General features: G+C 38.9%; 1 protein-coding gene across 1 annotated transcript in view; it reads right to left on the bottom strand.

Moving 5' to 3' along the window:
• The window catches only part of tanc2a (tetratricopeptide repeat, ankyrin repeat and coiled-coil containing 2a), a 173601-nt gene that overhangs the window by 27930 nt on the left and 119981 nt on the right, over positions 1–25690 (bottom strand). The window contains exons 5-7 of the mRNA XM_055194501.2: positions 14099–14247; positions 5744–5933; positions 4950–5198 (exon numbers count right to left, since the gene is read on the bottom strand). Coding sequence (XP_055050476.1) covers positions 4950–5198; positions 5744–5933; positions 14099–14247 — 588 coding nt within the window. The remainder of the gene's footprint in view (positions 1–4949; positions 5199–5743; positions 5934–14098; positions 14248–25690) is intronic.

Raw genomic sequence — 25690 nt, 5'->3', positions numbered from 1 at the left:
TTACTGGCCCAAGTCAAAAAGAAAACGCATTCCAGGTCCAGGTTATATTCTGGTCCATGACTCAAGACCGGCATCACACAGTTTACGGGATTCGGAAAAAAAGCAAATCTTATGTCTTGAAAAAAAATGTCGCATCTGTCCTCAACAAACATACAATGTAAGGTATTAGTCACACCTATAGTATGAATGTCATGGGATAAGTTTAATAGCGGTTACTGCTCGTAGTATGAGCAGTAGCAACACGTATAGATAATAGTAAATAAATATTTATATCACGTCCATTATTATTACTATTATTTATAACTGTATGGTTTATTAACAAAAGATATGGTTACTGTAATAAACTTTTATGAGGGATATAAATCGAAAGCATCAATACGAGATATTAAAAATGTCTCGGTGTTCCTCTTCCACACCCTACATCTGCACTGCAGACGATCTGACTAGCATCACTGTGTCGCTAAATTTATGGACGTTCAAACTGCGTCACAAGGACTTTGGTTTTACAGCCCCATACTGGCTCTGCACCAGGAAGCTTGTATGCATTTTACACTTGAATGTGCAGAGGATGTGCGACTGTTTGTAGCGAAGGAGAGAAAGCAAAACGTATCATGTCACTCACTCCTTTTACTCTGGTTTGTAATAGAATGACAGGGTCTATTGTAGACAGCATGTGTGTAAAACGACACCTATTATGCAAAATTTTTTACAAGGTGTTTGGACATACATGCATGTTGACACCATACAATAAAAAAATCCACCTACTCCTTTTTTAATCCCCATACAACCAAAGCAGTCTTATTAGACATGCAATGTGACATCACAATGATAAAGCCCCGCCCACAGCCCATAACCACCAGTTACCATAGTTCCCACCTTCAGTGGGTTGTACGCTTTCCACGTGAGATACTATTATCTCAGACTGTAATTATAGAAATCAGATCTATTTTGATCGAAAGCAGTAGCTCATATGCATTTAAAGGTACAGTCATGAAAAAGCGTGCTTTTGCTTCCACCCATATAGGGGCATTTTGAGTTAAAACTTCACAGGCACATTCTGGGACTTCTATTAGATCCTGTAAAAATGGGCATAATAGGTGCTCTTTAAGACCGAACGGGACATGGCGTCTGTCGCCGCAGGATACCTTGACCTTTTTATCTTCCCTACAGGTTTATATGAGGGCTGTAAATGAGTGCTTCAATCACATAGTGCTCTTTAACCATCGCAGTAACCTCACCGTCTAAACCATCGACCAGCATGACTGCAAAACTGCAGAAAGAAAGTAGCAGTGCCATGGATAATTTATATTCATGCTCTGGGACTCTTAACAGAACCTTAACAGCATCTTTCGATGTTATTCAGGGGATGGACCAGCACTAGGAATATATCCCCAGATGGATAAAGATTTGCTTAAGAGTGTAGAAAAACAGAAAATCACTTTAATTGCATTCATAGTTTTACTCTTTATTAGACCCCCGAAGCTGACACTTCTGCTTACATCAAACATCGTAGTGCAGGGAGAGACGGAGATTCACATTAAGCTCACACATTAAAACCAGGAGCTAAAACCATTCATAAAACCTGTAGGAGATTGACACAGATGTCCTTGCTTTGCAGTTACAGGACCCGGACCCGCTCCAGAGCTCAAATGGCTCATAAAACTGGAAAGAGGGGCACTTCCCTTGCTCTCAGAGTAATCACTGCGCGCCTTTAGTGACCTTGACATTTGAAAGCGATTGGAAACACGTGTCCGCTGACTTTGAGGGGAAGATTATGTGGGATATTTCCCCCGTCTGGACTTCACTATATCCAGTGAACAGACATGTTCAAAGACCCCAAGCAGAACGGGCTTCACACACAGAGCGGAGTGCAAACATTCACACGCGTGAAAGATGAATGTAGGGGCTTGGAAAGGACTTGAAGTTTGGTTTCGACTTAAATAAAATAAGATATCTTAAATCACATTTTTGACTAATATCGGTAAAAATATGTTTTCTATACGAAGAAAGTGACAAGATAAAAACCACTATTTTCTGTTACAAACTTTCACATAGCATCTATCTTTAGGTTATAAAAACATACAAAATTCAAATCCATAATTAGATTTTCAAAGATTTATTATAAAAACAAAATGCAATAAATCCATCACAAGTTTTTTTTTCCAAAATGCTATAAATCTATTGAATCAATATAAAAATGCCTTCATCTTTGCCATGTTAAATTCATTTAGTTAACTAAACATTAATGGCATTAAACAAAACACTATAGTGCTGGGCAAAGATTAATCGCGATTAATCGCATACAAAATAAAAGTGATTTTTTGCATAATCTATGTGCGTGTACTGTGTCTAATAATTGTGTATATTTAACCACACACACATTCATATATTCATTTCAGAATTGTTTTACTTATATATAATTGTTTTTAATTTATTTTTAATATAGAATATATAAAAATATAAATAAGTATATATAAACATGTAAATGTTTCTTAAATACATACATGAATGTGTGTGTATTTATTTTTACATAATAATTACACACAGCACATACTCAAATATTATGCCAAAAATCACTTTTATTTTGTACGCGATTAATCGCGATTAATCTTTGCCCAGCACTACTTTTATAATAATAACACTGTCATTGCTGCCGTCATCCTTGGGATGTCGTTGCTGAACTTTTTAGACAGCGACCAGCTGTAAAATGTTTTGGTCATGCTCGATTTCGTTGGCTTCGCGTAAAATAATGGAAACCAAGCCCGCATTTTTCCTTCGCCCGAGTGCCTCTCACGTAAATTATTCGATTTTGATGGCTTATGTTTCCACAGAAAACCACCACAGGTTTATCAATGCAATCAAAAGTATTATTTTGTTTTTGTTTGTTTGTTGATCACGAAGTACAAGATGAGGAAAACTAAGACTGTGTATTCAAAGCGCCACCCTTATTGTTTACAATGCGTGTAATGGTGCGCTGTGATTTGTTGAGAAGATTTATTGCAGAGAAGGAGGATTGCCGTTTATCGCGTTTTGGGAAAAAAAGAGAAAAGATGACAGAATAACACGGCGGATATTGGATTTTGCGTACAATTTACTTTAATACTGAACTGATACATTACTGATTTTGACGGTAACTCAATTGTTTTTAAAAATGGCATTTATCGCATTTTGGAACCAAACTCTTTATATATATATATATATATATATATATATATATATATATATATATATATATATATATATATATATATATATATATATATATATATATATATATATATATATATATATATATATATATATATATATATATATATATATATATATATATATATATATATAGTGCAGAATGCTTGTATAAGATTTCCATGCCAGCCAATGAAATTTAAAGATGCAATTTGTATAATCCGCACCGCTAGAGGGCGCCAGATTAAATCAATAACAATGACGTAGATTAATGATGCTCTGAAGCAGCGTGGACTGATGGGATTTGTTGTCTTTAACTCAAACGCTGATGCGCATCAATCAGACAGGAACGAGAAATCATGTTACACATGAGGTACAGTAATCAAGTTTTATAAATGTTGTGTTTGATGACATCTTTTTTATTTCATTATGTAATGTTCAAAACACAATTGTTAGTCATAGATGTTACAGTATTAGTCCAATACGATGGTTTGTTAACACAGCACAGAATTAAGTGTTCAGATGAACAAACTTACCATAAAAAAGCGAGTGGCCCGACAGACGCTATTACTTCCGCTTTTGTCCACGACACTGTTGCCATGTGGTTTATACGTCAGTAAAGGCGATAACAAAGGGTAACGTAGATATTATCGTCATTTACAGGCGACTGCACTGCCCCGTGTCACAGTTTAGGGCTGCAATTTTCTCATAATTTACAAGTAGTTGAAAACATTATGGGTGATTCTCACGAAACCATTGAAACACCAAGGCACTAATGATTTTAGCTTTAAAATGTGTAATATAGTAACATTAAAAAGCATCAGAATTAACACAATACTGTGTTCTACCTTGCACAATGTGTGATTTCAACATAAGAATTTATAATTGTAAATTTTATCTCATTTTCTGCTGAAATTCTCATTACCGCAATGTGTCCGGCTGTGTTTGAACATGCGTTATGTTGTAATTTAATCAAATTAACACAAAAATATTAAGAAAAAAAATAAATGGATGTTTTGCTAGACTACTTTAGATGACAGAATAAATATTTACTGAATATTCATGTATAGTAATAATGAAGAAAAATTAGGAAAATGATGTGTCCATGCCTGATGTTCTCATCCTCCGCAACACTTTTTGAGAACAGTTTAAGCACACATACAGAATTTTAATAAAGTTTGATTTTGAATGACCAAGCACATGGACCAGTTTCTTCAAGATGGCTACCAGGTAAGATCATCTTTTTACAGTTAATTTGAAATATTGTCTTGTCAGAATGCTTACACGACATTTTGATTATCATTACCGCAACAGATGCTTATTAAATGTTAATTTAATTAATAAAAGCATAATACTTTGATTTTAAATGCATGTGCAGAATCTCCAAATTATGTTCTTTCAGGTTTGTCATGTCATTTTGAAAATATGTCAGTGTTGATGTTTTCTTACTGTTGCGGTAATGAGATTTTTTAGGACTAATTTTTAAAATTATGTTACAAAAAGTGTTAAATGATAAGTAAAAGTTTTTAAATTAATGTTCCCATTTACTCCAGACTTTGTTTTTCAATGTCTGGTGGGAAAAAAGTAAAGTTAAGCAATTTTTACATTTTCATGCTTGACATTTTTATAACCAAGATTTCGTGAGAATCACCCTTATAGATATTGTAAGTAATCAGCTGGACAAAATATATAACACCGGACTAGTGGTTTTTGGATATTTTACTGCAAAAATCGTACAAATTGTACCTTTAATATCGACTTACCGGCCACAGAATTGGGGCGGGGCATGAGGTAGAGAGGGATGGAGTGGGCGGAGTGAGATACAGAATGTTCCAGGCTTCTCTCTGGAATTTTGTTGAGGCTGTACGTCGAGGCGGCCATGTTTTCATCCACACGGTACAGAAAGGAGTCCGCGCCCATTGACTTCTGTGCCTGCCAGAGTTTTAGACTGCCCCGTGAACTCTCACTGTGTTTACCATGTTCGGCATTCTCAGAGTAGCTTGTGAGCGTTGCTGGTGGAGAGAGATGAGAAATATTTATAATCTTTTAGTACATACATTTTCGTACGTATTATTTTTATAGTTATTATTGCTAAAATACATCTTAGGAAAAAACCGATACATGTGCTTGTTTGTAGTATGCAAACCTACAGACAACTGTCTTTGCAGTTGGTATTGGGAATGTGCATGTAGTTTGCAATAACACCAAGTGTTGGACATATTTCCAAAGCTTCCGAATTCCTTATGGTTTTACCACCTGTACAAATACGTATTTACTGCGAAGATGCTTTGCAACAATGCAAAACTGTGAAAAGCACCATTTAAATAGGTTTCCAAAAGATCACAGTTTACTTTACAAAGTGAACTGAAAAGCTCACTTTATATAACTTGCCTTTACGGCTACCAAATACTTCTCAGGCCTGGAGCTAAACAGTCGTTTTCTCATGTGCTAAATAATTCAGTACAGATCTATTCAATAAAATACTTTTCTAGTGCAAAGCCAGTCTAAATGTATTACCTAAAAAGTTATCTTACCGTGTCCAACAAAAAAACATTACCTATAATGCCGCTGTCTCTGCTCTCCAGTGTAGAGGTGGGGCTTGTGATAGATCCGTAAGCACAGTCACGTGAGCCCGTGGTACCCGGGACTCCGGCGGGCAATGTGGAGCAGGGGCTGCCGGCAGGAGGTGATGCTGTGCTGCTAGCTAAACTAGAGCATGGACTGATCCTCTGGGTCATGGAGATGGCCTGAAGATCAGAAAAGAGAGAGAATAAATGAGAAACAGATAGAATGTGAATTATTAAGGGAAAGTAAAGTCCAATTAGTGCACTTTTGGTTTAATTATATGTATATATAGAGAGAAAATAGCTTTATAACAACATGCATTGAGCAAGCCAAAAGTACCGAAATACTTTATTGTCCAACAGGTGCAGAATCATTACTAAATCTTGTGTACTTTTATACATATTTAATGCCAACTCAATGGAAAAATGTGGAATCTATAAATGTGACCCTGTCTGTGAAATCCAGGCTAAAGTCTCATAATCTAAATAACATTGAGAGCCTCAAAGTAGTCATAGCCTTTCATGGCTTCTTAAAAATTCATTCCAATCTTTTACATGACCTTACTCAGTCTATATTAAAGATATCAAGGTTATTTTTCGCAGTATGTTATTTACATTATGTAGGAGGATTTTATGTAGAAAACGATAAATCACAATAAAATGATTTACAGACTGGGTCACAAATATTTCTGCTCGATCAGTTCACCACTGCAGCGCCACTGAATGACTTTTACATACAAAAATGCCCACAGAAGTGGAAATCTGCTCTCTGGTATATAATGATACAGTGCAGCTCTATATTTCTGCTGAGTGCTGCATACTGATGTGAAATTATCTCTTTTTATGGCTTACGCAGACAATCTTTCCACTGTGACTCAATATTATGTTATTCAATACATTGTTATTCGCTTAATGGTATATAACTGACAGAACTTTAAATTCTCAACTCGTAACCAAATGGAAAAAGGAAGCAGACAGCGTGTTATTTTGGAGTAAGAGTCTGTCATAATGTGGTCGTAAGATGAACAAAACCCTACCAGGGTGGCATATTTCATTTCAAGAGACAAACAAAGTGAGAAACATAAAGATACAAAAAGAACGATGAGATTCTATGAAAAGAAAATAGAAATGGTTATAAATCAGATATTGAATGAACCGTGCCAGTTTATGTCTTATACAGTAGTAAATGGGTAACCATGTTTGATGGATGGATGGACAGATGGATAGAAAAATTGATGGATAGATGGACGTATGGATAGACAGACACATGGATGGATAGAAAACAAAAAGATGGGTAGATGAATGTATGGATAGATAGATAGATGGATGGATGGATAAAAAACTAATAGATTGATGGATGGACGGACGGACAGACGAATGGATGGACGAATAGACAGATGGATGGATGGATAGATGGATAGATAGATGATAGATGGATGGATAGAAAACAAATATATGGATAAATGGATGGATGGATAGAAAACACAAAGATGGACGTATGGATAGATAAAAAATTAATAGATGGATGGATAGAAAACTTAAAAAGATGGATAGATGGACAAATGGACAGATGGATAGATAGATGAATAAATTGATAGATGAATGGATGGACGGATTGATCGAAAACAAATATATGGATTTAATGGATGAATGGATGACAGATAAAAAACAGATGGTTGGATGGATAGATAGAAAACAAATAGATGGATGGATGATGGATGGATGAATATAGATAGATAGAAAACAAATTGATGGACATATGGATGATGGATAGATAGATGGATAAATGGATGGATAAATAGAAAACAAATAGATTGATAGATGGGCGGACGGATAGACAAATGGATGGACGGATAGATTGATAGATAGATGATAGATGGATGGATAGAAAACAAATATATGGATAATTGGATGGATGGATAGAAAACAAATAGATTGATAGATGGACGGACGGATAGACGAATGGATGGATGGATAGACAGACAGATGGATAGATGGACGGACGGATGGATAGATGATAGATAGAAGACAGATGGATGGATAGAAAACAAATATATGGATAAATAGATGGATGGATAGATAGAAAGCACAAAGATGGATAGATGTATGGATGGACGGATGGATAGATAGATGAGTAAATGGATAGATGGATGCATGGACGGATGGATAGAAAACAAATAGATTGATAGATGGACGGACGGATAGACAAATGGATGGACGGATAGACAGATGAATGGATAGAAGGATGGATAGATTGATAGATAGATGATAGATGGATGGATAGAAAACAAATATATGGATAAATGGATGGATGGATAGAAAACAAATAGATTGATAGATGAACGGATGGATAGACGAATGGATAGACAGATGGATAGATGGACGGATAGATGATAGATAGAAGGATCGATAGAAAACAAATATATGGATAAATAGATGGATGGAAAGATAGAAAACACAAAGATGGATAGATGGATGGATGGACGGATAGATAGATGAATAAATGGATAGATGGATGCATGGACGGATGGATAGAAAACAAATAGATGGACATATGGATGATGGATAGATAGATGGATAAATGGATGGATAAATAGAAAACAAATAGATTGATAGATGGGTGGGTGGACGGATAGACAAATGGATGGACGGATAGACAGATGAATGGATAGAAGGATGGATAGATTGATAGATACAGTTGTGTTCAAAATTATTCAACCCCAACTGAAATTGATTGTTTTGGCCGGTTTGACATTGATTTTGATCATTCAGTCATCCTGCTTACAATTACATCAAAGAGGCATGTGTAGGTCAGACAAATATAACATAACATTTATAATGAAATAACCACAAATGTCTTTTCTGTGCTCACATCATTATCAGTTTTATTCAACCCCCAAGTGACATTCAATCTTAGTACTTAGTACAACATCCTTTTACAGTTAAAACAGCTTTTAAACGTGAAGCATAGCTTGACACAAGTGTCTTGCAGCGATCTACGGGTATCTTTGCCCATTCATCATGGGCAAAAGCCTCCAGTTCAGTCACATTCTTAGGCTTGCGCACTGCAACTGCTTTCTTTAAGTCCCACCAGAGGTTCTCAATCAGATTTAAGTCTGGTGACTGCGATGGCCACTTCAAAATGTTCCAGTCTTTTTTCTGCAACCATGCTCTAGTGGATTTGGAGGTATGCTTGGGATCACTGTCCTGTTGAAAGGTCCAACGTCTCCCAAGCCTCAGGTTTGTGACGGACTGCAACACATTGTCATCCAATATCTCCTGGTACTGAAGAGAATTCATGGTACCTTGCACACGCTGAAGTTTCCCTGTACCTGCAGAAGCAAAACAGCCCCAAAGCATGATTGACCCCCCACCATGCTTCACAGTTGGCAAGGTGTTCTTTTCTTCATAGGCCTTGTTTTTCCTCCTCCAAACATAGCGTTGATCCATGAGCCCAAACAGTTCTAATTTTGTTTCATCAGTCCACAGAACACTATCCCAAAACTTCTGTGGTTTGTCCACATGACTTTTGGCATACTGCAGTCGACTGTTCTTATTCTTTGGAGACAGCAAGGGGGTGCGCCTGGGAGTTCTGGCATGGAGGCCTTCAGTACGCAGGGTGCGCCGTATTGTCTGAGCAGAAACTTTAGTACCCACATCTGACAAATCTTTTCTCAGTTCCTCAGCAGTCACACAGGGACTTTTTCCACTCTACGCTTCAGATAGCGCACAGCAGTTGCAGTTAGCATCTTTTTTTCTGCCACGACCAGGAAGCGTTTCAACAGTGCCCTTTGCCTTGAGTTTGCGAATGATGCTTCCTATGGTGTCTCTTGGTATGTTTAACATCTTTGCAATCTTCTTATAGCCATTGCCCTTCCTGTGAAGATTAATCACCTCTTCTCTTGTCTTCCTGGACCATTCTTTTGACTTCACCATGTTTGTAACCACACCAGTAAATGTTTAGAAGGAGTTGAGTATCACAGTCATTTTAAAGCTGCCTAATTGGTGCTTATTAGGCTTTATTGCTGTTCCCTGACATCCACAGGTGTTTTCAAAACCTGATTGAAAACACTTCAATGAACCTCTGTTCTTCAGAGTGGTAGTTCTTTAAGGGGTTGAATAATTGTGTCAATGAAGAATTCACAAAAGAAACATTTACTACTATATTACAAAACCAATTGATGTCATTTTAGTTGCATATGGTTCTTTAAGAAGTCATTGTAGGATTTCATTCTGAATACAATTACAAATGTACACTAAATTCCCTAAAACCCTTAACAGCATTGGGGGGTTGAATAATTTTGAACACAACTGTAGATGATAAATGGATGGATAGAAAACAAATATATGGATAAATGGATGGATGGATAGAAAACAAATAGATTGATAGATGGACGGACGGATAGACGAATGGAAGGATGGATAGACAGATGGATAGATGGATGGATAGAAAACAAATATATGGATAAATAGATGGATGGATAGATAGAAAACAAAAAGATGGATAGATATATGTATGGACGGATGGGATAGACAGATGAATAAATGGATAGATGGATGCACAGACGGAAGGATAGACACCCAAAGAAAGATGCCCAGGGTCCCTGCTCATCTGCATGAACATGCATTAGGCATGCTGCAGGGAGGCATGAGGACTGCTGATGTGGCTAGGGCAATAAATTACCATGTCCGCACTGTGAGACGCCTAAGACAGCGCTACAGGGAGACAGGAAGGACAGCTAAAGACCACGTGTAACAACACCTGCACAGGATCGGTACATCCGAATATCACACCTGAGTGACAGGTACAAGATGGCCACAACAACTGCCCGAGTCACACCAGGAACACACAATCCCTCCATCAGTGCTCAGACTGTCCGCAAGAGGCTGGACTGAGGGCTTGTAGGCCTGTTGTAAGGCAGGTCCTTACCAGACATCACCAGCAACAACACCACCTATGGGCACAAACCCATCTTCGCTGGACCAGACAGGAGTGGCAAGAAGTGTTCTGCCATGGCCAGTGAAGAGCCCAGATCTTAATTCCATAGTGCACGTCTGGGACCTGCTGGATCGCAGGGTGAGGGCTAGGGCCATTCTCGCCAGAAATGTCCAGGAAGTTGCAAGTGCCTTGGTGGAAGAGTGGGGTAACATCTCACAGCAAGAACTGACAAATCTGGTCCAGTCCATGAGGAGGAGATGCACTGCAGTACTTCAAGCAGCTGGTGGCCACACCAGATACTGATTGGAACTTTTGATTTTGAGCCTCCCTTCATTCAGGGACACACTATTCTATTTCTGTTAGTCACATGTCTGTGAAACATGTTTAGTTTATGTTTTATGGTGCTGACTCTTTTAGTGTTCATACAAATATTTACAGACATTAAGTTTACTGAAAGTAAAAACAGTTGAAAGTCAGAGGACGTTTCTTTTTTTGCTGAGTTTAGAAGGATGGATGGATAGAAAACAAATACAAGCTATTTATAATATATTGATATAATCTTTATTAAATCAGTTGTTGTTCTGTCTAGAAGCTGATTTAGGCATACGGTGTTCTTTCATAAAACAAGTCAACTGTGGCGATTGGAATTGTGGTGGTAAAACAAAGATTCTGGGTTTGGAAGGACATGAGGGCAAGTAAATTACTACATTTTTACTTCGGGGTTGAAATTTTCTCCTGCGGGCAGACTAAAAAACTTTTAACAAGATCTTGTACTCAGTAACTTTCCATATATGCCTACATAGTTGTTCTGTCTACACCTTTTGTCTGATTCAGGGTGCGATGTGCGTGGGTGAGATTGAAGATTTCTCTTGTGTTACAGAAAACACGGCAATTTGGTGACCACACTCGCTTGGCAGGAACCAGATGCTAAAATAGCTCAATGGAGGTCTCGAGAAAAGCTCCTCCTAGCTGAGGACGGCAGAAAGCCTTGTGTTCTGTGATGCATTCCTGGACTGGCTGTCAGTCGGGCCAATGAGGTCAAACTGAACTGCAAACACTTTTCCTCTGACTTTTAAGTAATCTATTATATGGCTACATGGTTCATAATATTAACTTTAATTTCTTCAACTGACTTACTATACTACACATTAAAATGGACAGTCTACATTTAATTCTTCAAAATTAAGCACGCTGAAGTCAATAGCCGGATGTTTACAGGAGATTCCGGAGTAAGATCAGTCTGGACTGTAAATACAGTAGCAGTAGGGGTTCGAGCTCTTACATTCAGCATCTGCCTGGTGCGACGAGTCTAGTTAGACTACAACTGTGTGAATACACTGGTGCAAACTGCTGGTGTTAATCTGAAACACAGTCACATCTGTCGAGATTCAGGTTGTTTCCACTGGAGCTGTAACAATAAATCGCGAGTCCTATTAAAAATACCTGTCTGAAGTCGATTCTGAATCGCAAGGGTCCGATTCTGTGTTTCATGCGCAGCTTGTGCGTGTACTCCGGCGTTTTGGTCAGTAAGAAGTCCTTATCAATCTAAAATTATTACGAGTCTGGATCGTTTATAATGTGCATTTAAAAAAGCAACACTCGTTAAACAAAATCATTCAAAATATTCTTTATTATCATGAAAATACCTGAAACTATTTGAATATTCTTCTAGACATTTCCTGGAATAGTGTTTGTAATGGTACTTTTTCTGTGGCACAATTGGAGTTTCTGCACGAAAGCGCCCTCTGGCTTTTGGGTGTGCCTGAATTTCACTGTAATTCATTCAAATTCATTCATTGAGAAAATCTCTGCAAAGTTTCTTTGGTTTAACGCGGCATCGCGCAACTGTTCTATTAAAGCCAACGAATGCAAGACAGCTAATCTTTGCAATGGACCAAAATTGCCCACGACTGCTACTCTCTGCCATGTTTGTCGTTTACCAACAATATAACACTTGGCTCACGACGGAAGCCTAGTGGCTCAAACATGTGGAGAACTTTTTGTAATTGATTTGGCCCAAGGTCGAGCAGCTTTCACACCTCAGATGGGCCGCACCAGAATTCGCCGCTCCGAGCCCCCCTGTTTAGACAGCCTCAGAGCGGCCATTAAGTGCACTAGGGTTGTGCTGATAGACGATAGTATCGAGTATCGACGATTGTAAAACATATCGCTGTTAGCGGGCTTTCATGACGATAGTTGACGATAGTTATTATTATTATCATCATAGTTTCACATTAGCATCACACTGCATGCTTTTCTTAGCATGAGAGGGTTTGTGGGCTTCACTTTGCGCGAGAGAGCTTGAAACACGGCCGGATTCCTTCTCGCACGCACCTGGACTTAGTCCACGTGTCTTGGACTCTTGCTCTGAACTTGTAAAGCTCACGATTCTGACTCTTCCTTGCACATGAGCTTGTAATACGCGCAGCTTTGTCATTTCCTTGCACTAGGAGAGGTTGTTAGGCACGTAGGGGTTTAAAACCAGCGAGTGTGTTGTTCCCGCTCCCTGGCTTAAAGACGCACTCAGATTAATGGCATCAGTTTTAAAAAGGTTGCGGTCATGACAGTGTTGCCCTTAGAGTAAGTCAGCTTCTTTTTGTCCACCAATCAAGTGACTTGTCATAAATGAGTAAAAATGAACATATAAATGAGTAAACCATTGCCCCATACATCGATACTATCGTGTATTTGCGATCTCACATGCTGACGATAGGACGATCTCAAAATGGGGCATATCGCCCAACACTAAAGTGCGCACCAGAGTGCGGCTGTTGTGTTTACAATGACCCAAATGAACCGTACTCATTTGGGCCACCCTTAGTTTGCGTTCACACCGGCGAGAGCGTCAAAAAACTGCCCTGCTAACGACACTATAGAAAAAGTGTAGTGAACGCTCTGATGCTCAAATGCATTCTTTGCAATCCTCTCAAGCGGAGGTTTCTGCATTCCGATTGGTTGCCGACTAATGTTTCCGCCTTCCGACTGGTTGCCACCGAACCACGTCTTAGCCATAAAGTTAAACTGATTTCAACTCTCCTCGATGCTCACACCGAACATGACGTGCCGCTGTTTGCCGAAGCTCGCTGCCAGGTCTCATTAAAAATGAATGACTTCCGGCCACTTTGACGCTCTCGCCGTTGGCGGTGTGAACACACAGTTAGGAATCAAGAATATGTGTTGAGGTAAGGGGAGGGACCTTTAATCACAATATAAATGACTATAGAGCAACTCTTACCATAAGTAAGATTAAATTAAATGAAATTTTATTTAAAATGTAATTTAATTTAAAAAATACATTTTAAGTTACACAAGTTATTTTTCTCGGCCTGGATTGAGGGACATGCTGGATGAAGAGAGCAGCTGAGTGCATTAAACAGGATTGAGGGTGTTGGTGTGCGTGGGTTCAAACCTGGGGGTCATCTTGTTCCTCCATACCATACTGAGCACCAGCAGGCCCTTCGCTCACTTTGTCTCCGAGCAGGAAGCCCAGTCGCGTCATTAATGTGTTGGCTGCCTCGTCCACAGATGGAGGGGGACCTAGCTCCTGGCCTTCGTCTCCTGTAAGAATACAACAGAGATAGTGTAAGAAAGCACAAAAAGAACTTCAGGGTATACAGATGCTGTTATTGCTTTTTAAAACAGCCGCAGTGTTTACAATACAGATGTATGGCAGTGTTTAAAATATAGATACTTTAATTAAAGATAACGCAACAGATTGCAAAGCATCTGGAGTATAGTCTGTTTTTTACGTGTACATACGCACACAATCGAACACACAGCCTTGCAATGTATAGTTTATTTGACTTATATGTGTACCCAGATGTTTAACGCATGCGCATTGCGACAAAATGCAATGCATATCCTGGGCTACATACTACATTCTACTGTAGGTACATGCGCAACCTTCAGTCCAGGTTGCTGACATTTCTCTTAGTAAACGTTAATCTGCATGTAAATCCCTCATTTTAAAGAGCTGAAACAACTTTATTGTTGTGATGACACATATGTCCTCACTAATGCATGCCTCTTACGGCATTATTTCTGTATTTTGTTTACACAGAGGGTTTTCCGGGAATGCTATGGGAATGTTACTAGGTCTTTCTTAGAGCGATCCCAGAACATTAGGGGACATGTTCGCATTCACACAAAAGTCTGTCTTGCAATTTTATGGGTATTTTCTGAGACCAAAGTGCTGTGTGAATGAGGTTCGTGTCTCATACCTCACAGTCATTATGTATTGGATGTACAATAAATGACCCATGATATTGTCTAAATTGTTTGTAAAGGCTGCGGTAAGGGAGTATTTTTGGCAGGAATATTATATTCACAGAAGCACCGTTCCGTGACTCAACATCAGTGATGGGATTGTTATGATTTTTGTAATTCCACATGTCCTACTGCATGAGACTAAAGATTGGCAGTCCCTGGCTCTCCGCCGCATACCTGTGGTTTATTTCTAACTGCGCTCTCCAAACGGCCCCATTCCAACACAATCTTGCTATTGCTGCAACTAAGTCGTACATCAATCCGGTTCATTTGCACCTCTCCCTCATATGGATTTTCCAAACCAAATGAATAGCAGATAAGATGGATAAACTAGACCACACAGTCATATTTACTGTTGTGAATTAGCAGTACGAAAAACCAAAAGCTTCAAACAGATCTTAACTTCAAAACACTAAAGCACGGCACAATCCCTATCGCAGCAGGATGTCTGGGTGTCGGAGCGGTTTTGAATCCGGGCGTAGATGAGGTTACTGATCCAACACGAAGCAGTGCGGTTCACACACAGTCACAGTCAAAACATGGCGAACTGCTCACACCCGGCTGACTTCAAAGACAAGAGGTGTCCCACAGTGGCTAAATCCACACCGAGAAGAGCTTTTTAAGGATTAAGGTTTTTTATCCATACAGTTCACCTTTCACCAGCAAAACAGAACAGATTAGACTACTTAAAGAAACAGATGGAGCAGAACAGACTTTCCCAAAAATACCAGGCGAGTCAAGGTACCAGCACAGCACGTCTTACTGTCAATCCTCTCTAAAATATAAAAAACCTCAGGTTAACTTTCAGAAGTCGCTCTTAAAAGTACCATAAGATAATTTTAGAAAATGTCTGACAGTACAGACAGATTCTCAAAAGCTTGAATCTCATGTGAGACATGTGATATGACCAAATGAACCCTGAACATGAAAGACCAACGCAACTGAAAAATGAACGAAATGATGCAACGCAACTGAAAGATGTTAATAGCGTTAACCAGGCAACAGGATATCAAACGGCAGGCTGCTAACCTAGATACAAACATCGACATCAAAGATGAAGGCAATACTATAGTAGATGGAAGTAATGACTAATTTGGTGCATTTTAATGTTTAATGTGTCGTATGTGTCTTACCCATTGCAGTTTGCTTCAATTGTTACTTAGTCATTCTTACATAGTAATAGTAGTAGTAGTAGAGCTTGTCAGTTTGTCTTCGTTAGTTTTGGCTACTTCCAAATATGTGTGACATTGGCTGGAGTAACGATTTAAACATGACATACATCACACAACAATACTACCTTTCTACTTAAAATAACCAAGGCTGCAAATTAGTTTATGGTTTTGGAATTGGATTTCAATCATGTCCAATCTTTGGAATTCATTGGGTACTAACAGGCAGTCGCTTGCATTTTCTCTTTCTTTTTCGTAAAACAGCGCAAAGAAAAGCGTTGTCATGGTAACTACAGGTTTTGCAAAAGATTGTGCTAAAGCATCTGTCTCTCCTTCATTTTCTCTCACTTCCTGCACCTCAGGCAGAACGTATGTCACTTGTGCCAGCGTGTAATAACTTAAGAAACCCACTAATGACACCAGCAGACGTTAAAACGGCGGAACGGTGGAAAATTCTGTTCATTACAAGCAGCAGATCTGTGAGGTTTGTTTGTCTTTTCATTCATTCAAGTCATAATGCCTTTCGGTTCAGAAAGCGTTTGCCTACTTAAGTTTGGAAGGTTTTGGAAGTATGATGTGGTTGCAAAAATATGCCCATTCTGAGCTTCAGTAAGATTCACTAAAAAGCAAACATGCCCGAGATAGATGTATGCCTAACAAAGAATTCAAATACCTGTTGACCACACATGCACACATAAATTTATACACATCTGTACCAGTGATAACCTATTGGATGTCAAAAAGACCACACAGATTGGACGATTGTTTGTGTGTGTGTGTGTGTGTGCAAGTGTATGTGCAAGTTGCATGTACTGTGTCTTTGTAAGCATTTGAACTGCATGTCATATATAGTACTGTGCAATGTATTAGGCCAAAGTGCTTAGTGCCAAGAGAGGCATGGTTTCCCGCAGAAAATGGCTGGGGGACGTGGCAATCAGAGGGGCGTACAAGTCATGATGAAAATATTTTTATTTAAAACGCTCAAATAAAATTCTTAGAACATGAACACATACTAGATTATTAATTAATTAAATGTTTTAACAGGAATAGCTGCTTGATGAAGTGAAACTAAAGGGTTAATAAACACAAACTGAAGCAGATTTGTAGAACATCTGCCGAATGATGATAGATAGCGCGAAGATTGTAAAAACTGATTATTTCCCACTATTAATTACATTATCTTAAAGGAGTGTAACTACACATAAATAACGTTCAACAATTATATCGAATCAACAGGCATGTGAAACCTAGCTAGCAGGTTGCTCAAACAACAAAATCTCCAGCTAACTTACTTTAAATTTGCAAGAACTATAGACTAATACAATAACAGGCTTAAATAAACCCAAAACATAAGTCCACTTTCAGTTCTCACGGACACACGTTTTATCAACTGGCTATCCTCCAGACAGTGACGGACCCTCATTTCGGCCGTGTGGTGCGCGTGCACGCTCGCGGTGTGAAGCGTGTCTGTGCTATTCTCCAAGATGTTTTATCAACTGGCTAGTTATCCTCAAGACAGTGACAGACCACGTCTTTCTTTCATTTTGGCTATGTGGCGCGCGTGCCTGCTCGCAGTGTGAAGCGTGTCTGCGCTATTCTCAGAGAAGCACTTGACGGCCTTTTGTGCAGCGTTTTTTTTTTTTTTTTGAACAACCTAGTTAAGGCGATTGGGTTTCCCACCTTAGGCGGGCCGCCTGAACTGCAAAGTGCTGCAGGAAACCCTGAGAGGTCAAACTAAATACTGACTTTTGCCAGAAGAAGCCATTATATTATCTGAAAATTTTTGTGCACACATTTCCTATTTTTTGCCCAATAAAGAGAGCAGAAAATAAATATGGATGTCATTAAAACCCTGCTAAAAAAACTAAGCTTGTGGTGGACTTAGATTTTTGCACAAAACTGTATATGTTTGTGTTCGCATTTATATGTGTGTTTGTGTTTGCATTCATATGTATGTTTGTGTGTGTATGTGTGTGCATCCGTGTATGTGTGTGTGTTTACTGTATGTTTTTGTGTGTTTGTGTCAGCAGGGAGGTTTACTACGAGATGTAAGGAAAACGACCATGATTTACGACCAACAGGTTCCCTACAGCTGAGATCAGACACATATGTTTCTCTACAAAACCATTCAGCTTTGTGGTAAACATTATGGGGTGGTTTCCCAAACAGGGCTTATCCTAGTCCCAGATTAAAATTGATGCTTGAGCTGCCTTAATTTAGAAACATCTTGCACTAACACATCTTAACACATATCAGTGTCATCGTTTTGTCTCATGATGCACACCAGTATTGTTTTTGAAAGGTTTGTTTGTAAAACCGACTTAAATGTCCTAATATAACCAAGGCCTAGTCCTGGATTAATTTAAACCCTGTCCCGGAAACTGCCACAATAAACCAGGTTCACACAGCACTAGATTAAATACAGCAGTTGAAAACAACATGAATGCTTCCCTTGTCTTTTAATAAAAATGCAGTAATGCAACAAAAATGCCTTGTGCAAAATACTCGCCTCTATTGTTTTTCAAGACGACAATGAGTGTACCATACACCTTAGATGTTGACATTGTACATCTCATCTGTAAAGGCCCCATGAGGGCTGTTTAAAGTTCCACTCTTTAACCGCACTGCAGAGTAACAAAATTGGCTCCGCTTCCTGTTTCGGACCCCCTTGGAGGAACCTGGCTCCCACGGGAAATGTACTGTTTGCACTTTCACGAGAGCAAAAACCATCACTACCTCAGGAGTTTAAGCTTTTCCTGTCTTTTCCTGATGTTGCTTCTGCTTTTAAAACCTGCAGAGATGGAGGATCGAGCAATAAACATGCTGATTGGTCCATATCAAACCTTGGACTTACAGCCATTAGTATGCACCGCTAGAAATCACAGCTGTTCAGTATAAAGTGATATACAGCTTGTATAACCACACATGCAAAAGCTGCCTGCGTAGCAGAGAATATAAAACTCAGCAAAAAGGAGGAAAAATTGAATCGTTGAACTTCTAATAGCAGGGTTGCAATGAAAGAGGCTGCTGGCTTAATCTAATAATTTAAATATCATTCCATTGCCTCTGACACAGGGTTTCCTACGTCTGTAAAACACTGCATGCCGACCCACTAAACTGCGGGGTGGCCTATCGTGACTGTTTTACAGTAGGGCAAACTTTCTCAGGCACACATTTTAAACCAACAAGGACTACAGTGTACTGTAACTTGATAATTAAAACCTTTCCAATTGGAATATACGTGTTCTAGGTATTCTATGCGATGCTAAGTGGTTGCATGTAGCCCACCTGACCTCTAAGTATATTTTGATGTAGCCCATATGTGACCCAGGACCACAAAACAAGTGATAAGTCACATGGGGTATGCATGTACAGTAGCAATAGCCAATATACATTGTATGGGTCAAAATTATCGATTTTTTATGCCAAAAATCATTAGGATATTAAAGGGACACCACTTTTTTGAAAATATACACATTTTCCTGAAAATAGTCCCCTTAGTAACTTTCAATAGCAGGGGACTATTTTCGGGCACTGCGTAATATCATTGCGCCTCCTGCAGCCATGTTACAGCAACAAAGTAGTTGATATTACGGCAGAATGAAAGTATAGTTCCTAGACATATCTGCCTAGAAAATCACAACTTTTAATTTTCCGTCAATCTTAGTATACAATGTAACTACAGAAGAGTCAAGTTTCAAAAAGAAAAAATATAGAAACTCTTTGGTCATTTTTGAGCGCAATGCTAATCGTCTAATCAAATTCAATGGATTATGCTAAGCTATGCTAAAAGTGGTACCGCCAGACCCGGAGATCAGCTGAATGGATTCAAAAACTGTAAAAATCAAACGTTTAACTCTAGGGGAGCTGTAAAATTGGAATATTTTCAAAAAAGTGGAGTGTCCCTTTAAGTAAAGATCATGATCCATAAAGATTTTTTGTAAATTTCCTACCATAAATATAAAAAATTTACTTATCATTAGTAATATGTGTTGCTAAGGTCTTCATTTGGACAATTTTAAAGGCATTTTCTCAGTATTTTCTCAGTATCACCCTCAGATTTCAGATTTTGAAATGATAGCTTATGCATTTATGATGTATAAATCTCAACTTCAAATAATTTACTATGACTTTTTACTATTGTGGTCCAGGGTCACATATAAAACAGAGAGAGAGAGAGAAAAACAGACAACCAAGCACAATGAATTACCATAACCCCCAACCAGTGCTTCTCCAAAAAAGTCAGTGTCCGAAAATAACATCCCAAAGCTGTTTTGACTTAAAAAACCTCATTGGTAGAAGACGGCTATGCGATGACAGGGTGGCTGTCTCAACTGGGCGGCACAACTAACAAACCAAGATCCAAGAAGCAGACCGGCTGTTCTGGCGGTTTATAAATAAAGGGCAAGAGAAAAAAATGAGCAACAAAGAGACTCGCAAAACAAATCTTGGCTAAACAAAAAGAGCTAGTCTGTCATTGTGAGCCATTTAAAAATGTGGAATCAAACTGAACTTGAGACTCCACCCCAGAATTTCAAAAAGAGTTTGTTGTTAGCCCATACTGAATTCAGATGTGGTCTCAGGTGTTCTGGGTTGTTGCTATGCAATTACCTAATAAAAGTCTACCTCGGCAAAACTGTATGTGACCTTATGTGACCCCAGCTGTGCTATCGATGATGATTGCCTTATTTAGTGGATGACTGAGAAGACCAGACTTCTGAAGGCCGTGGTTGTGGCCATCGATCAAATTCGGTTTGCTCCATCTCTCCTTTCCACCAACTCGCACCATTTACACCCCAGCCATGTATAGATCTCATTTACTTTCAAATCTCCCCTAATCGAGATAGATTGCACCTCAGGCAGGACTCCAGTCCATCTCCATCACTCTAATTGACAGACTGCCCATGTGGGACTGCCACGTTTCCTTGCATCAAAGGTATGAAGTTGTCACAGGCGTTATTAAGGGAGGAAATCAGAAAATCAATTAATATTCCAGTTATTGCATAACAAAGCTTCTTTGGTCATAGGAAATAGGTTGGTCCGCTTCAGCTTTTATCCGTCTATACTGATGGACTGCATCAGAGCTATTTAAATCCATACCTAGGAAGGCCACATCCTATCGAGGTTAGCTCTAACCTTGCTCTTAGGGCGCTTTTCCATTGCATAGTACCCCACGGTTTGGGTCAGGTCAGGTCGGGTCAGCTCACCTCACTTTGGCTTGGTTAGCTTTTCCATCGAGTTTACTATCACTTCGCAGTGGGAGGGATTATAGGCGTGTCGTTATATTTGCGCTGCCTACTGCTGTGACATCATACAAGTGAAAGCGTTGTTGTACATTCCCATACATTGATTTATTTCTTAATCTGCCACAAAATTAAAATTGATTGTGTTTATCACTATCTCTGTATCACATGACAGTTTCTGTATAAACACCTCTGTTGAGCCTCATTTAAGTTGCATTTAAGCATATATGCGGACGTGTGTGTCGCGAATGTGCCGCCACAAACTGCAAGTCTGGAAAAAAAATTGGTATGGTGTTCCTGATTCTGAACCCGTGGATGTTTTTCATCGCTAAAAGGGTTGTTTGGGAACTTATAGCAGAGCACAGATGACAACATGTTTGTTTGAGACAGCGCAAGCTAGCATGAAGGTAAAGCTAATCTTTAACATTATAGCGATGACGCTGGTAACGACGATTCTCTTAGACCAATCAGTGAACTACAGTGTTTTCGCATCACATTTTGGTATCATCTTTGCATTTTCTTATCTCTTATCCTCACCTTTCTCCTCTTTACTATCATCCTCTTTCTCATTCCCATTTTCCTCATCTTCCTGGTGATCCTCTACTTCTCCCTCCCAAACATTGTCTCCATGCACATTTCTCTGTCCATCCCTTCCATCTCCAACAATACCCTGTGCACCTCTGGGACTGGTACAGCATCCTGACTGCAGAAGGGATTGATCTGACAGGCTCAGGCTGGATGTGCAGGCCCGAGATGTACAGCAGAAGTGAGACATCCATTGCCTGAGAAGCGATGAAGTCCTACTTGATCGCTTCGTCCCTAGGCCTGCTCGTCCAGTCCGGTCGTACGGCCGGGAACGCTTCCTCCTCTGCCACGTGCACCTGGCCCTGGTCCCAGCACATGCTCTCCTTACCGATGAAGCAAAATCCATAATCCAAACAAGCGGTTTCCTCTGCATACAGCTGGGGTCCAGTACCCCAGAGAAAGGGTGAAAAAGCAGAACTCGACGCAGCCGACGTACGGTCCATGCAATCGCAACAACTAAGCAGAAAATCTGAGCCCTGCTTCTTTTCTCCTTCGGAGTAGATTGTGGCTGTCAGTGAACGGGGAGGAGAGGACTCAGACGGCGGTTTGGTTGCTCTGCCGAGCTTCAGAGAAACCGCTGGCTCGAGCTTTAACAGGAACCATGAGGAGTCTGCAAAGTTGGAGTCCAAACACCACAAAAAGAGGGAGGGTGGAATCGAGAGCGGCAAGAAACCACTAAACCCATCATTTTCCTTTCTCTGTTAAACGAAGTTAAAAATGTTGGAAGGACATGTGTCGCATGCACACACGCGAACCATCTGCGCAAACAACTTTTAAAACACGTTCAACAGGCGTTTAGGAATGGGCCAGAGCCATTCACAAGGTTAGTCTTACTAGGAGAGAGCATTTCCAGAAAATCTTGGACGAGTCAGGGTGACTTTGAGGAAACTCAGATACAGTGCTGTAACTGAAAGGTCTCCAAAACTGAGATACATGAGTACATGAACAGACTCTAACATCATCAACCCGGAGCCAGAGCCAGAGATACGACAGTCAGTCAAGACGACCCCAAAACAAACAGGGAATAAAAGAGAGTGACAGGCAGGAATGAAAGAGAAAAACAGATGGTGATGCTTAACAAAGTGTGCAAGGCTGGGGGTTGGATTACGCTGTTGTTGGTCAGATGCACCGGTCTGGTTAAACTATGGAGATGGGGTCTTTCCTCTACGACCCCTTCGGCCCCGAGAGATGTATATATATATTGGGGGTGAGCGTGTTCGATCCAGGCTGGTCACGTTTCAACAATCCCATTAATGATGATTAATCCATCATTTCTGCTTTATGTGATATAGGTTATATAACTTAAAATAAAATAGATACTTTTTCAAGTATTAAAATATAGCATATATTTTAGTGCAGAGGTCTCCTTTTTGTGACCAAGGGCTACCACAATGGATAAAACTGGAGTTCTACTTTTTGATATAGTCCACTCAAAACTTTTGTTTTACTTGTTGATTTTATTTTATTTTACTTGTTTATATGTTTTAGTATAGTTTAAAATGTTAACATACGTAAACCAAGCCAAGCTAATATAAAAAAATAAATATTACAATTGAGACTATTAATAGAATTTGCTTTGGCGGGCACCTCACAGACACTGTGCGGGCTACCTAGTGCCCGCGGGTACCACGTTGGAGACCCCTGGTTTAGTGTATTTAAAGGATTTATTGTTCTACAAAGACTAAAAGTCAATTGTGAAATGTAGCTGGTATAAAAACCAAATTTAAATTCAGTACATGTTATTGTGGGAAACAACACAGCTGCAATGCAGAGACAACAGAGGCAGATCGAACCGTCACAGTATGTTTCAAATGTACAGTGTGGTGATGTGGTCAAAACACAGCCTCAATTCTGATTCGCTTAAAAAATTTACTAATGTCTACAACTAAAATAAGACGAATAGGTGAGAAAAATGCAACTTTTCAAACAGGTGATGAACTGACAAAGGTGCTCAGGAACAATACAGTAACGGTGCAACAGAAGAATCACACAAAGCGCCTTTGTGTTTGTTAGTACACATTTAAACAACACTGACTCCTTAACCTACATAACACAACTGAAACACTTCCTACAAACTTCCCGTGGTAAAACCTGTGAGAACACTGAAAGAAGACATTTGGTACAGAGAGAAAGAAAGACGCCCCACAACCTCCCGAAAAAAACAACACATTGTAAACAGTGATGCACTGGATTACAATATCCTCTGTGAAACTTTCTTACCAAATCAAGCGAATATGGACAATGGAAAGCGATTTGGGAAATGGATAGAAAAATCATGCTTTTCCATTAGGTGGTATCGGCTGATATATTTAGGGATATTTTATAATATAACATATATCATATTATACATAAAATATCTTAAATGGCCAACAAAAGCATATACCCCAAATGTTACAATTTGGTCAAAGTTGACAGAAACATGTTTAGAGCGTGCCCGTCAAAATAAGACACTCCATATGATGTAGTCGAATGTGCTAATATTAATCTTCCTATCAGAATACACACTATTTTAAAAATATCCGTTGCTTGACTTTCCCAGAATGCATCAGAAGAGGAAGTCTTGGCACATGAAGAGAAATAACCCACGTCACAGAAGGTGTGAAACATTTTTTTGGGCAGCTCTGGAAAAGTGACTACGATTTACAAACAGCCTCCACATGGGCAGGATTCACTGCTATCTGATACTAATATATTGACTGTTTCTGGAAGATCTTGCTCATCCTGTCATATGGATTCTCCAACACTTCAGAAGATCTGCTTGTAAAGGAAACCAAACACCGATTTACTGAGGGACACAGTTAAATCAGTGCACCCCTGGGACACTTTAAATGGGCTCCAGGGGTACTCACAGATTACACATTACACATCTCATGTTTTAGTAATTTAGTTTAGTTTTCTTATTTTTTCTAAGTATTATTAAAATTGTTACAATTATCAGGTGCTTTTATCCAAAGCGAATTATACTGCATTCAAGTTACATTTTATCATGATGTGTGTTCTCTGGGATTCGAACCCATTATCTTTGTGCTGCTAACACAATGCTCTACCATCTGACCTACACCGTAAAAAGTAAAAGTTGGATCGAAAATTAAATATTACCTTAATTCGTAATGCCTAAAATAAAAATTTAAGTCAAAAATGTTTCAATATTTTAGGCGTTACCAATTTAACAAATTTTTAAGTTTTCAGTTTTGCTCAACTAAAATTTTTAAGTTTAAACAACTTGAATTAACAATTTATTTCAACTTTCTTGACTTGTAAGGAGTTGGTATATAAATAAATACAAAATAATGTTGAATGGGCTTAAGTTCTTACAACTTTGTTTTTATAATTTATAGCAACTCGTAAATAGTCAAAAAAGTTCAATTGACTTATTAATTCAAGTTTTCTAAAGTTAAACATTTAAGGAACACTATTGTGTAATGTTAAAAAGTACAAATATATACATTTATAAAAAAGTGTTTTATTTACAATAAAATTTGTGTTGTGTGGTAACCAACCCCTTTGTGTTGTGCCCTTCAGCCCTATGCAAAATTAGACTTATGAGGTGTCATGAAAATAAAAAAAGTAAATGCAAAGTAAAAGTATCAAAATAAGAAGCATAGAGTTACAAACATCTCTTAATGTACTATTTTGCACATGATTTTAAATGACATTATACAAACCAATTTTGGTTTTTTTTCCATATTTAAGGGGACAATTTTCATTAGCGCAATGTGTCCATGACTGGATTTGTGC

Source organism: Misgurnus anguillicaudatus, chromosome 19 (assembly GCF_027580225.2).
Source record: "Misgurnus anguillicaudatus chromosome 19, ASM2758022v2, whole genome shotgun sequence".
In the NCBI taxonomy this organism is placed as follows: domain Eukaryota; kingdom Metazoa; phylum Chordata; class Actinopteri; order Cypriniformes; family Cobitidae; genus Misgurnus; species Misgurnus anguillicaudatus.
This window is presented reverse-complemented; position numbering and strand designations above follow the sequence as displayed.